Below are 14,915 nucleotides of genomic sequence, written 5' to 3' on the forward strand. Positions count from 1 at the left end.
GTGAAGCTTGCTCCCCTGTTGGGTCCTCTTGGTCATCTTTATGTGGGTTCTTCCTGCCCCTTCCTGACTGCTGTAAGAAGGTGGTATCATCTAGTCTGTTCATTAACTGGGTACTACTTATTGTTTCTCAGATAAAAGAACTGCCCTCCTTACAAAAAGAACTTCAAGAAACCAAACTAGCATTGGCTAATGCCAACCAGGACAAGGCGAAACTGCTTCAGGAGATTAGGAAATATAACCCGCTCTTTGAGCTCTGACAGCGGTGCCTCGGGCTTCCGTGCCACGGAGAGAGACCAGCAGCAGCAGCAGCAGCACTGCCGCACACAGGGGCTGCGGCTGCGCGCCCAGTGCTGAAGAGTCCGCCGAGGACGTCCAGAGTGCAGTATGCCGGACTCACTCCTCGTGGGGGGTGCTTTCCACTAACTGTTCGAACACAGGCGGAGGACAGGGCCAAGTGTGATCACGTCGCAGGAAATTGGGGGCACCTTTGTGTGTGGCTCACACTCATCTCCTGCTATAGATAACCTTCCAGGCCTCTGTATACCGGGGGATCTGGGCATGCAGATCCCGATTCCATGGCAGAGACATATGCTTCTTCCACAGCCTTTGTGAACAAGGGGAAGTAGTCTCCTCTCAGCCCCCACTGAGCCACCAAAGATTCCATGTCCCAGAGCTTCCTGTAGCACACCTGAACGGGCTTTGGCTTAAGCTTTGGCCACAGTAAATAGTCAAGTAAGAAGTCATCCGGCAAGGTGTGGCGGGTCAGGAAAGGCACGAGAAAATAAGGGGCCTTGGACGCTGCGCTTTTGGAAAGGGAACCAAGCTCCTGTCATCCACCGTCAGATTGTTCAGGGTCCGCGTCCTTTCAGTTGTCTGGTCATCATCGTGGTGCAGGGGTATTAGCACTGGTGCTAGCCCTGCCCTGCCCTGTATAACTGTGCATCTGGAGTTGAAACCAAGAATGGGCCCCTCAGAGCGAGGTTGAACTGAAGGCGTGATGGGGGAGGACCCACAGCAGGCTGAGTCCCAGCCGCTGGGCTTGCCGGAGCCCCTCCCCTTCTCCACAGCAGGGCCTCAACCTCTGAGAGTCCCCCTGGGGCCCTGGCACAGCTTCTTTCCCAGCACTGTGACTTTCTCCCAGCCCTCTCCTCAGCACCGGGTCGTTTGGGGACTAAAAATGTGTTTTAAACAGTAACATAAACATGTCAGCCCCTTGTTCTCCTATCCCCTCTCTCACTGTGGCTTTTCTTAATCACATAATTTTGACTTCAACCCTTCCACCCAGCTGGGTTTCCCCTGACCTCTAAGGGATGTTCCTTTCCTATCTAACTCCCCGCCAACACTCCACCTTCATCCATACCACTCTGCGTCTACGTTGATTGGATAGAAGTTCATCGGCTGACTCACCTTGACTTGGCAACATGGCAAAATACTGGTGTAATGGTGTCACTGAAGTCTTAAATCGCACATGACCCTTTACAGGAATTCCCACCTGATTGATCTCCTCTGGTTTTATGCGAAGATAAATGTGCATTCAAGAAGGAACTAGATGGAATTTTTTAGACTTTCAAAAAACACTTGTCAACGTTCTAGACAGGCGGTTTTTAAAACAATTGCTATATGACTAGGATCATTTGTCATGCTTAGAAAGGGACTGAGGTGTAGGAAAAAAAGAAGCATATTTCTGGACGAATGCTAATGGAGACCTTTCTTAAAGGGTGATGCCTGGTTCAACTAAGATTTTTATGAAGACCTGGAAGTACTAGCGTTGTGAAATCAAACGTCATGAACTGAAGGCAGTGAAAAGTCAAACCAGGTGAGATTAAGAACAAACTACAGGAGGGTCCGAGAACTCGGAATAGCAAGCTGAGGTTCGGAATGGGCAAGTGTCCCGTGTTTGTGGGAGAGCCACCAACAGGTAAGGTCACGAGCTCCGCTAAGCTCAGGGAAGACTGCTCAGCATCGCTGACGAGGAGGGCTCAGCGTGCTGCCCTGGCCAAAGCCCACCTGCTCCCTAGGCATCAGGGAGGGCTTTGGGGGCAGCACCCAAAGCACCATCGCGCCTAAGACCACGGTCATGCCTTCATCAGATTGTCTGTGGATTTCTAGTGGCCTCACTTCGGAAAGGGGCAAGGCGTGAGCTAAAAGATGATCAGGCCTCGTGCTCTTCCCCCACGGGGAACCATCTTTCGAATACAGTCTCCATCCTGGAAAGATGAAAGCAGAAGTGTTGGGCCAGAGATCCAGGCAAGAACCAGAGCATGCTTACTGAGTCTGAAATCCTAGGTCTCGGGCTCTACCTCAGGTACGAGACACACTTCTCACAGCAAATCAGAAATTTCACCGAGCGGCTCACTTTCAGAAACTCTGTACATGGGCTCAGAAGGCTTCAGAAGAATCCTGTACGGTGGCCTCCCAGGAGGGACGGTAGGAAATTAGGGCTGGCTGGTGGTAGCACGCCTGAGAGGGAACTGCAGGCCTCCACAAACTCGTCTCCAAAGGCAGAAGCGTGTTACTGGCTCTCAAGTGTGGCAGCTCCATTACTCTGGGAGACAGTGTGGGCAGATGCAGTAGACAGGGAGCGGCATTACTGCCCTGAATTGGTGTAAGATCATTATTTGTCGTCTACTTTTGCTTGGTAGGAGGCAGTGGAAACCAATCCAGCAAGCAGGAAGGTTAGCCCCGTAATAGCTAGAGTCCAGATTTCTGGGCCCATCCTGTGTAGGACCTCTTACGTGGCAGCTTTGGCCATCCCATCGTGTCTTGAAATCCACCCTCAGGAAATGTGGCAGGGTCATTATCTCATGGGATTTTTCAGGAAATCATCTTGTGTAACTTCATACCCCTGTTCATCGGGAAGGTTTTGCCTCCCACCATGTGGTGGCAGGCCTCAGGGTGAGTGTCACGGAAGACGAGGAAAAGCGTCAATTCCTTTGGATTGTTTCGGATTTCCCTCTTGGGCAGCAAGAGTCTGAACAAGAAATAATACCTCAAGAAACTGTCCAGGCAGCACCGCTAGCCCTCCAGGACTCCCGCCACTGCACACCAGCCTTTGTTGTGCAGTCCCTATGACGGCGCTCTGTGCCTGTCTGGCGCTCCTGTTCACGTGGAGGGACGAGGCACCGCTGCTCCAGTGGATGAGCATTCAGACCCTCCAGAGCTGGGTTATGGGGACACCTCTTTTACGGAGTTCTCTTTTCAACTCGTGGCACCCACCAAGCTTCTCGCAAGGAGTGTGTTCTAGTCAGATGACTGCCTCTTACTGTCACCTGACTCCATTTGTAACAGACCTCGACCTTCTTTATGCCCCCTTCCACAGTCCCAAAGCAGTGGGTCCTGTATATGGAATACACTAGGCATGAACCCCACCCCAGCACCGTTACTGGTACGCTTCCAGTGAACTCACACCATTCATTTCCCCTCAGATCTGGGGTGGAAAGAAGACAGTGTGAAATAGTGCCATGGTGATTATTGGAACTTTCCATTCCACACCTTTACATTGAGACTGACCCTCCCCCCCCCCCACGGATGTTCAAGTGTCTCAAATCCGTTCTAGTAAAACTATAAAGCTATGGAAACCACTGTACACACAGGAAAGGTGACATCTGGTTCTTGGAGAACTGCAGGGGGACTTTGAGAGAATCCACTGGGACACACCGTCCTTTCATGGCCCGGGGTCTTCACCTAGCTGGCCCACCCCCACCCTACATACCTTTTGCTAGACCAGGACTAGTCCCACTGTGCTCAGTGGATTTGGAGAGTAGCATCTCTCACTGCACTCTGTAACACTGCAGCTTCGTCACAGTGGCTAGGGTTCCTCTTGTGTTTCCAAGTCTCAGTCTCCTCCAGTATCCAATTGCAGCGGATTCTGGAACGACTTTAACCCTTCCTGATATTTCCTAGAGAAGACCTAGGTTTTTGCCCATTGTTTAACAGCATTTCTCTGCTGCCTGTGTCTCCTCCCACTGGCTCTGTACTGAAGGACAGCCATTGTGTTTTGATATTCTTAAGCCCGATTTTCCCAGTCTTATGAGTTCAAGGTGTTTCCTCTAACCTGGGTGCTAAACAGAATCGGAATCTGTCCTAAGACGCATGCTCAGGAAAGCTTCAAAAGAGAACAGCTTCAACATTCTCCTATGACACTGAATGCTAGGGGGGAAGAATTCCTGGGGATTGCCAGTTAGATCAGCCTTATTATGGCTAATCACTGTTAACAATAGGTCACTCTATCCCCCTGTATCCAAGGAAAACAAGAATGTACCAATGGACTGGAATCCTGGTCAGTATTGGGAAATTTTAATGTTGTGATTTCTGATCAAACCTTGAGTGTACTGGTTCTATGAACCATCCGGGGGAAAAAATTAAACATTAAATAATATTGGTTGTGAATAAATAATATCGGTTGTGGTGTATGTTTAGAGGAATACATGGGTTTTTGTTTTGTTTTTGGAGAGAATTTTAATGATTTAAGTAGAAAATGGGTAGGGCTTTTTCACAAAAACAGGACCAGTTTTACATTGACACCCTATATCTCCCTATTACAACCAGAAAATAGTTTAATGATCCCTCACCAGAATCCCCTGGAGAATCAAACGTTGGCAAGGATGCCTGTTCTCACTAGGTATCATGGTAGAGTATCACAAGTTGGAAGTTCCTGGGGCTTTCATCACGGAACCCCACATGTAAGAAACAGTGTCAGTCCGAGCAACTTCAGGCTCCATGTGAGACCACTCGCCTTTCGGAAAGCAGCTGCTGCATCAGAGAATGCTCAACGACGTCCTTGCACCTTTCTTCTGCCGACTGGCCAGCTTCTCGGCCTGACATCCGTTCTGAGGACGGCATTGCAATCCTGGCTGGAACCTGAAGCACCATTGTGGGCGGCTTTGGCCTAGAAGAAGATGATTTTTTTGTGCTTCGAGTTGGGGATCTGCCCCTTCGACTTTAGCCTCCGAACAGCCTCTCTCATGTGCTTGGGTTGGAGTGGTGGCATTTCTCCCCACTTCTCACACACGTCCAGTGCTAAACGGAAGGAGAAAGCTTTCATTACCACACGAAGGCACAGTTCTTTTTTTTAACATGAAGGGTTCTTGATCATACTCTCATTTCAAGGCCTGGAATTCTCAGTAAAACCCTTCTTGAACTTAGTAGGGAAACAAGACACTTTACATCTGAAGAGAATGCTACAGGATGTATCATGTCAGCAACAGCACAGTCTGTCTCACATAGGCAACCTTCTTATAGGCACAGTCTGTCTCTCATGGGCAACCTTCTGGTACATTTTTCACTGGCTAGGCTTTGGGCAAAAGGCACCTGTGACAGGGTGGGCTACACGCTCTGCAGGAGGGGGAGGCGGCTTTCAGTCTCAGACCCAAAGGGGCAGTTCGACTCCCTCCTACAGGCTCGCTGTGAGTCAGACTTGACTCCACGTCAGTCTTGTGTGTGTGTTTGGGGGAGGGAAGGTTGGTGAGAGGCAGCTGCTGGGCCCTTTACACAAGAGACAGAGGAGTCACACCACCAGGGAAGGGACCAGTCTTTATCACACCAGGGACCCCAGTGGATGCTTTTCCTGTATCTTCCTTCCGGCAGCAGGATGAGCAAAGCCTATTGGAGAAAGATGCAAAGGCTGCTTCTATCACCCTGTGCCGAGGACCATAATTGGGGAGGGGCTTTTCTAGATGTTTCATTTGTTCTCTCCTGTTAAAACTTTCAATACTGGCTCCCATATGGCCAGCTTGTACACATTAGAACTACAGCAGGTGCTTTGCTAAGTACCTTAGTACAGAGGCACTTGAGGACACAACTGTCAGATTCAGTTCAGCATTTGTACCAACACGACTTACCTTCTTCGACCACCTCTCCCACGAAGACCTTGGAGATGCCTGACATAGCAATGACCACGTTCTGAGATACCGAGGTGCCAGTGATGGACTGGATCAGCTTGAGAGAAGGACAAAGACTTCTTTGTGATTAAGTTAGTCAAGAACTGACACGCTACCCACAAACGAGCTGTGTGCTCCAAGTGTTTGCTAATCACTAGACTGACTGTGAAAATGGAGTCTGTTCTGTACAATGGGGCCTTAACCCTGGAATACAAAAACGGTACCTGGTTAGCTCACTGAGGGCCGTCAGTTTCTGCTGCCCCACCCTGTCTAACACTGCACTGCAGATGCCAATGGACATGGCTCCTGAACCGAGTTCAGTTCTAGTGGACATGAAGTGTAGTGGCCCAGCCCCTTACCCTTTTAATGGCTGCCTTGGGGAAAGCTGACCGGCGATACATCTCGTAACGATTCAGCTGCTCCTCAGAAAAAGAAGAAACCAGGATTCTAGAGAAAGTTTCAAGGAATTAAGTTAGTTTTTAGGAATGAATGTACAAAGTATACTGTGTAAATAAAAGCAAATCCGGACCAAAAATAAACGATAAATAAAGCTCATGCTTGGTGCTTATGAAGAATTAAGGTCAAGCCCCATTCCTCCTCTTAAAACACAGTTACTTCCTTAACCTCAAAGCATCAGTTCTGCGTTCCTCACAGACTCCCACTAGACTGGCTGTGCACCAGTCGGCTTGCTCTCGCCCTCACTCCCCCTTACTGCCTTTGTGATTAGTGGTAAAACGTTAACTAGATATTTAGGTTCAAACAAGCAACTTTAGACTCTGAAAGTTAAATGGGGGAAATATTTGCAGATTATATGGAAAAGGGTTAATATTCTTGGATAATGAATTATTTCAAATCAATAAAGGGATGGCCATCACAATTTTAAAAACAGCTGAGAAAACTTATAAAACTATAAGTAGCCAATAAATATAAATATAAAAAACTATAAGTAGCCAATAAATATAACCTTCGCCATTAACTAAAGAGATCCACACCATAACTTTTCCATAGACATACAGCTCATTATGAAAAAGAGTGGCATTAGCAAGTATGTGGGGGACACAAACTGGCCCATGCTGGTGCATGGTGCACTGGAACCGCTTTGTAAGAGAGGAATTTGGAAACTATGAAAGCCGTTGACAATGTTCAGAGTATTTGAGCTGGCGGATTAATTTCTAGGAGTTCTCATAGCGAGTACAAGGATAAGCAGGCAAAGACAAGCCCAGGGTTATTCACTACAATGGCATCAAGGTGGGGAGGCAGTCACAGAGATTGACTAATTATGGTTCATCCACATAATGGAGTACAATGCATTCATTAAAGTGCAGGCTTACGGGCATATTAACATGAAAATATATGTACAGCTACACATCAAGCATTGAAAAAAATCTGAAAAGTATAGAACCAAGTATTATCAATGGTTCATGAGGGAGGGAGGGTGGTGGAGGGGGTAAAAATGCGCTGATACCAAGGGCTCAAGTAGAAAAAATGTTTTGAAAATGATGGCAACATATGTACAAATGTGCTTGACACGACGGATGGATTGAGATAAGAGCTGTACGAGCCCCCCCAAAATGATTTAAAATAAAAAAGCGACAACAACAACAAAGCTATTTCCATTTTGAAAATTATAACCTAGATGCACCAGAGGGCTTGCTTAAAAAAGCTTGCAGGAAAATTTCATTATCTTGTAATTCCATTTTTTCATGCCCTCTTTGCCCAATTACTGATAAGGAAAGAATTATATATGATATGAAGGAAAAAAGGTTATAAAACAATATTTAAAATTTTGGAAATAGTTTGAGTACTGTGTGTAGAAAATGCCTTAGGGAATATAAATGTGAATACTAATATAATCTATCCCCTGGTGGTGAGGAGTTATTTTTACTTTCTACCTATATTTCTACAACACGACAGTGTACTAATTGTTTTGTTTTCTTCAATTTTAAAAAGAGAAAAATGTATTACTTTTTAAATAAATTTTTTATTGTCAGTTAGGTGGGGGTTTCCTTTTCAGAGCATCAACTTTTGTATTCAACAGTTCCAACTACCAATCAACTCTCTCCCCTCACCTGCTCCCTGCTGGTCCCGCTTGTGGACTACTTTCCCTTTTACCCGCGCCTGTCCACAGTCCCGCTCATCCCGTCATCCTCCCTCCCTGCCCTCTCCCCACAAAACGTGTTCCTTTTCCGTGGTGACGTCAGAGCCTGGAGCACTGAGGGTGACTTACTGCATCTTCTGAATCTCGTCTTCATCCACTTTCTGCTTCTTTTCTTTCTTTTCTTTGGGATCGATTTTCAGTTTTTTGGCCGCAGGAGTAAGTAATGCGGTGTCTTCCCTTTCGGATGCTGTTACATCTGAGACGTCCCGATTCTTGAGCTAACAAGGTGAAGGAGACTCGATTATATATCTGGTCTCCTTCTCAGATGTGCCTTTAAGAAGAAACCATTCTTATAACAGCACAAAAAATCCACTCATTGAGGAGTTTCTTGTCTTTTGGTTCTAGGCATTGGCCATACCAGTAAGCCAAACGATACAGCATTGCTAGACTACAGGAAGTTTACAGTCCAGCTAAAGGATCGCAGGATTCAGTCTAGCTATGATCTGCTTATGAGGGTAATAAAATAACAAGGTTAAAAAAAGTACCCTGATTGCACAATTTTAAAAGTATATTCAAAGCATTGGCTTATATGTCAATAGAACTTTAAAAAAATACTTCATGACAAAATAATATTTTAAAAATTATCAAGGGTTCACGAGGGAGGAGGGCAGGGAGGGAGGGGAAAAAAAGAGCTGATACCAAGGGCTTACGTAAAAGCAAATGTTTTGAGAGTGATGAGGGCAACAGACGTACAGGTGTGCTTGACACACAATGGATGTGTGTATGGATTGTGATAGTTGTACGAGGCCCCAAAAAATGACTTAAAAAAAAAAGTGCCCTCGTTTACTCGAGGGGAGGTCAGCTCAGCCCCCCATTTAGCAACTCTAGAGGTCTCCTGCCCCCGGGATGGTCCCATAAAGGAATGCGTCTTTTTAGAAGGCTCCTTCCTCGTCAAGACAACAGTGATCCCTTCCGTTTGCAACCTTGACGAGCGTTGGTCCCACGTTAGCCCCCTTTCTCTCCATCTTTTCTACTACGAGGGTACAAACCAAAGAGAATGGCCACTAAGGGTCTGGTTCTTAGGTGTGTGGGTTTAGTCTACGCAAAATCTGCTTACACCTATCTCTGCGACCAGTTGGGTGACTGCAGACAAGCTGCCTTAGCAATGCACTTGTTTTAGTGTAAGTGCCTTCCAAAACGATAAAGAAAACATCCAACAAAACAGTAGCTTCCAAGGACACCTGCTGGGCCTGCTACACTGGAGGCAGGTCAGCTCAGAGGCTATGGTGACTGTTTTGGGGATGCGAAAGGGGTCATTTCAACAGACTTCTTTAAAGGACACAGGATGATCACAGGGGCTTATTAGGAAAAAAGTTTTTAAATGCTGAAAACTGCACCGGTGAGAAAATAGGCCCAAAAAATTGCACGAAGAAAAAAAGTTCTCATCACAACGAATACCCCTGCTCTTCCTTTGGTAGCAAGGGCTGTCCTGGGAGAATTGGATTGGGAAGCCTTAGTTCATCTTGCCTCTTCAGACTTGCTCCCCCCCAGCCCCCAAAGAATATCTGAGAGAGACACGACTTGAGACCGTGGAGGTCTCCATAATTCTGGAGGTAAGAAAGGTGTCACTTACAGAGGTAGAATATACACCCCAAAAATAATAGCTTCACATTTGTTTTTATTTTAAAAGGGTGTTTAGATTTTGCAGCAATACTTTTTGACTTACCCTTGTATAGCATGCAACGTTTTATTTCCTTGTACAATGAAAGACTATTGAAGACAGGCTCTTATGATTTCTCCCCTCCCCATAAGTATTGACCAGTTTCACTCGCACTAGGTCTGTTTAATACAACTTCAACTTTGCCAGCTTAATGCAGACTCTAAGGGTACACACAAAACTCAGGAATGAGATTTCCCGTTTCCCTGAAAAGAGGACTGCACATCGACACGGACTATGGGAATATGGGAATCGAGGGTAGGTGGGAGGGATAATGGTGTATCTCTGATAAACTTTTCAATTTCTTCTTCAGTTTATAATTTATACATGTTTTCTAACCTCTTTGTGCTTTAATGTTGGGGATTTATATTTCCCTACCAAATTATTTTTCTTAGACTTTAAAATGTCTTAGTGGTTAGTTTTTTGGGGTCATTATTATTAATTTCAGGTTTACTGCCACAAGTATGGCAATGAACAACAATTGCCTTGTGTGGCCTATTATTTCTACATTTAAGGATTTATGCTTCTCTTTGTGGTCTAGTACAAGTTTTCAAATATTTCAGAAACATCAAACAAAGAATTAGTATTCTCTGTCGGGTGCAGGTTTGACTGGTTGTGCTAGATTTCCTTGTTAGTTGCTCTCGAGTTGACTCGGACTCACGGGGAGCCTGCATGCGGCATCATGAAACCCTGCCCAGTCCTGAGCCACCTTCCTAATCATGGGCATGTGTCAGTCCATTAACAGCCATTTTCAGTGCCTTCCAACCTAGAGGCTCATCTCCAAGCACACTACTGGACAGTCTTCTGTTGTGGGCTATAGCGTTTGCACGGGCTGATTTTCACCAGTCGATTGCCAGGCCTTAGTTTAGAAAGTGCCACTGAAACCTGCCCCCTGTGGGAGATCCGGTTGGTATTTCAAATACTGCCTGCATAGTTTCCAGCGTCACAGAAACACACAAGCCACCTCTGTACGACAGACTCACAGACAGACGGACAGCGGAGCCCTCTGTTGAACCAAATGAATTCATATTCTTTCTGTCCTTGAGACCTGTTTTAAAGGCTTTTTAAAAATAGTTTTTGTCACAGCTTCCCCCCCCCGCCTACAAATCCTTTAAAAAATTTTGTTTTTTACAAGTCCTTACTTATATTTTTAGAGGCAACTTTGTGCTCTCTCTGTGAGGTTATTTCCATTGGATTTATTGTGAACCCCATGATCTTTTAAGTCTCTTCTAGCTCTAAGAACACCCCTCTCCCCCAATCTGTCTCTAGAAATGCAATGCAGAGAATGCGAGATTCTGGTCCCTTGGCAAAGCTCAGCTGAGCAAGGACACTCTGAACTCTGGGGGTGGAACAACTGATGCAAGTGCTGTTGGGTTTTTTCCTCTTTATACTAGGGTGCTTTCTTTTTTTTGGAACAGTTTTATTGGCACTTAATCAACATATTTCATAATTCAACAGTTCAATCATATCAAGAAGAGTTGTACAGTCATTACCACACTCAATTTTAGAACTTTCTTTTTCTCCACGGTTAAATCATTTTTCAAATGAGTTGTGTAATCACCATCAGTTCTAGTGCTCCCTCCCCCTTCCCACATACATTGTTTGCTCCCCACCCCTACCTTCCACAGCATCAGTTCTTAGCTTCACAAACTGGAAAACCCAACAGAAACAATAAAAAAATAAAGTGGTAAGGATCAAATAATAATACAAAGATAAAAATACAAATATTGAGTAAGAAAGAAAAGACCAATGTGAATATTTAAAAGGCCAAGGAAGAAATTTTTGTCATGGTGTTAACAACAAATACTTGCACCTAGAACTTCATGTTGGGTCAAGAGGGAGGCCAACTGATCAAGTGTCAAGTTCAATCCAATATAACCACAATTACAGTGCTCCCTATCTGATAGTAAAGCTGTTCGAGATCCTTGCCTATGGCTAGGCTGCCAGCAGCTTAATCTGACTAGATACTCTGCAGATGGAGTTTGGACCCCCACTGTCCTCCATAGCCTTCTACAAATGGGGTGTTCGCAATTCAGGCCCTGATACCTTTCCCTTTGTTTTATTTGAATTTTCTTATTGTTGTCTTAGGATTACACAAGCTGATGTGCTTTTTCCATGTGGACTTAGTTGACTCCTTGCTTAGATGGCTGCTTGTTTGAATACAAGCCTTTAAGATCCCAGACACTGTTCTGAATGATAGCCGGGCACCATCTGCTTTCTTCACCACACTTTGCTGTAGCACCCTTATCTTCACTGATCATTTCATGAAGGTGAGTATCGAGCAGGGCCATGTTGTCAGAACTAACTGTTCTTGAATTGGGGCTAGAGTTAAGGAGGAAGCCAGACTCCCTGCTTGTCCCTGGGGTTTGCACATCTCAGGTTTACTTTGGTGGTTGTAATATGACAAAATCAAAACCCTGTAAGACCAACTATGGGTGTGTTGTTTTTCATGCTCTAGAGCAGCAGTTCTCAACCTGTGGGTCTGGACCCCTTTGTGGGTCGAATAACCCTTTCACAGGGGTCGCCCAATTCATAACAGTAGCAAAATGACAATGATGAAGTAGCAACGAAAATAATTTTATGGTTTGGGGGTCACCACAACATGAACTGTATTAAAGGGTCGCGGCCTTAGGATGGTTGAGAACCACTGCTCTAGAGTAATGTTTCCCAAAGTGGTCAATACCACTCCCCGAGAGGTACTAGGATGATCCAGGGTGGGCTGCAAAAGCAGATAACTACACTTTATCCTGGATGATGGGGTCTTGTACAAAAGTTTTTAAATGTCAGGGGAGTGCTTAGTAAAGTGATTTATTTTTTTCCTGACAAGGGGGCAGTAGGCTAAATAGTTTGAGAACCTATGCTCTAGAAACTCCTTGACATAATCTCATGGGTCAGCTGGTAGATGTCAACATCCCAAGAGGATCAAAACATGACTAAAAAAAAAAAAAAAAGAACATGACTAAGCCAGTAAACTTCCTTTAAAGGCTGCCTTTAATGGATCTGGTTGACTCTGCCATCTATGAGGGCAAAGCTCTGTTTAAGCGGCCATTGGTGATGCAGTGGTACAATTCTTCCCTTTCAGAGACCCAGGTTGGGCTCCTGTCCAAGGGTCTGATGTGCTGCCACTCCTTGGGTGGAAGCTTGCTTTTAACTATGATACTGAACAGGCTTCAGCAGACCTTCCAGGCATAGATGGTTTTAAAGGCTGGTTTAAAAATCAGTCACTGAAAATCCTACAGAACCCAATGATCCACTACAGGGTGGGTACAGGAGGGGCGGCCTTTCCTTCCTGAGGGCGCTATGAGTCTGGTCCACTCCATGGCGGTTAACGACAAGAGGTCCCATCAAACTCTCAAACTCGCCGCCATGCAGTCAATTCTGACTCAGTGACCCTAGCGGACAGGGTAGACCCGCCCCTGTGGGTTTGAGAGGCCATAACTTACTGGAGTACAGAGCCTCATCTGTCTCCTGCGGAGTGGCTGGTGGTTTCGAACTGCTGACCTTGCCGTTAATAGCTCAACATGTAGCCACTAAAGAGGTCTCATACTGTGGTGAAATGGACTTTAGGTCAAGAGTCTCTAACCCTGGGATCTTGCACTGGCCCTAACACTAAATGTCAGTGTAACATGGGCCCTAATTTCCTTAAATTGCTGTTTAAAGACGCTTCATCCCCAAGAGCAGGGATTCAAAAATATCACCCCAGCGGGTGGGCCTCTGGAATGTAAACAACACCCCGTAATTGGCATGGCGTCGTTGTGAGTTAGAGCGCTCCTGCTTTGACAGGGACCAACCAAGATGCTCGGTGAGCAGCCAGTCACCCAGTCTGGGGGTGCTCTTCCGGGCTCAACAACACAGTCCCTACCTCGCCTTCCTCTGCCACGGTCTCTTTCAAGTCCGCAACCCCGTCCCTGTCACTTTCCTCCGGGATTCCGGCCGTGTGGGTGGTCCCGGGACCCAGGGGAGCAGAGGAAGCCTCATTTGACTCTCCTGTCTCTCCACCTTTGTTCGCGGGCGACTCACAGGGCTGGTCCATCGCCGAGGAAAGAGAAGGCAAGAGGAGCTCGCGCGCCGTCACACCCACGAGCTCAGGACCCGGGGCGGCCCCGCAGCCTCGGGGCTTCCTTCCGGCCGGCGCACGGCGATGACGTCACCCGTACGGCTCGGCGGACGGGCCAGTTGGAAACAGGGAGGAGGGCGAGGGGAAACGCGGAGGGCAGGGTTCCGTTTCTGGCTCTCGGGCAACCAGCCTTTCTAAAGGCTCTCTTTTGTTTATCGGAGGGCATTTTTATCCTGTCCGTCTTTCTAAAAATGCAATGTCAGTCAGCCCCCTCCGTAGCTTGCCTCTCTGAAAGTGAAAAGGCTGAGGGACGTGGAAGGGAACTTGACTCTTGTGTGTCCGAGTCACGGGCTGCTGCTGCCTCGGGCTGGTCAACTTGACTTCATCCTTTCAATTAACAGACCGCGGGACCAGTGTTTGTAATGAGTAGCTCACATTTCCCTTCGGTGCTGGGAGCTGGGGTGGGGAGGAGTGCACACACACTCGTATGTATCTATCCAATGCATATGTATAACACTTCACAATCCATTTATTCACTCCACAGCTATTGAGGAACTGTGAACCAAACAGTTCCTACGCAGTTAAATGATTTTTACAAATCACGAGTAGATGGGAGATATCAACAAATCTGACGTTTTATGTCCGTTTGGCTAATCTCGATCTAAAAATAAGAAGTAACAAAGGTGCTGTGGTCAAATTCTCTCCTTTGAACATATCACATTACTAAGACATTTCAGGATGAAGAGGTGAGGATATATCGATTTTAACTTTCCTGTCTTTCCTCTTCTGAGCTTATTAATAAGAAAGCACGGGGGGAAGGGCACGTTTTAGTTGCGTCTGTATCGCCAGGCTCCCACACGCCTCCGCTATTTAACTTGCGTTTGCAGGAAGAATGAACGTGAAAATGTAGGTGCGCGTTACCATATTTCTCTCTTTGTTTCTACACTGCCTGGATGAATTACCGTAGTTCCTGTCCCGTAGGCTCCCAAACCCTGTGGTGAAGAAGCACGCTTTGGGAGGCGTGTGCAGGTGGACCCCCGTGTATCCCCTGCCACCTGGAAGGCGAATGGCCATCAGGCGCCAAGCCCCTCGAGCTCCGTCCGCGCAGCACGGTCAAATTCGCGCGGGCTCCAGCCACCTGCGCCCGCCCTCTGCAGCCCCGCC

General features: G+C 46.5%; 2 protein-coding genes across 2 annotated transcripts in view; one reads left to right on the forward strand and one right to left on the reverse strand.

Moving 5' to 3' along the window:
- Positions 1-4,396, forward strand: part of UHRF1BP1 (UHRF1 binding protein 1) — a gene marked incomplete at its 5' end in the record, with an annotated part of 87,687 nt that extends 83,291 nt beyond the window's left edge. Inside the window, one exon of the mRNA XM_004717243.2 lies at positions 132-4,396. Within this exon, the coding sequence (XP_004717300.2) occupies positions 132-257 (126 nt within the window). The remainder of the gene's footprint in view (positions 1-131) is intronic.
- On the reverse strand, positions 4,281-13,791 carry TAF11 (TATA-box binding protein associated factor 11). The gene is made up of 5 exons (XM_004717227.2): positions 13,557-13,791; positions 8,107-8,255; positions 6,239-6,326; positions 5,841-5,937; positions 4,281-5,019 (listed from the first exon to the last, which is right to left on the reverse strand). The coding sequence occupies exons 1-5, from the start codon at positions 13,725-13,727 to the stop codon at positions 4,889-4,891; spliced, it is 636 nt and encodes a 211-aa protein (XP_004717284.1). The 5' UTR covers positions 13,728-13,791; the 3' UTR covers positions 4,281-4,888.
- Between the last annotated feature and the right edge of the window lie 1,124 nt (positions 13,792-14,915).

The sequence above is a fragment of the Echinops telfairi genome, unplaced genomic scaffold (assembly GCF_000313985.2).
Source record: "Echinops telfairi isolate 266 unplaced genomic scaffold, ASM31398v2 ScPeMD7_655;HRSCAF=1070, whole genome shotgun sequence".
Taxonomy (NCBI): domain Eukaryota; kingdom Metazoa; phylum Chordata; class Mammalia; order Afrosoricida; family Tenrecidae; genus Echinops; species Echinops telfairi.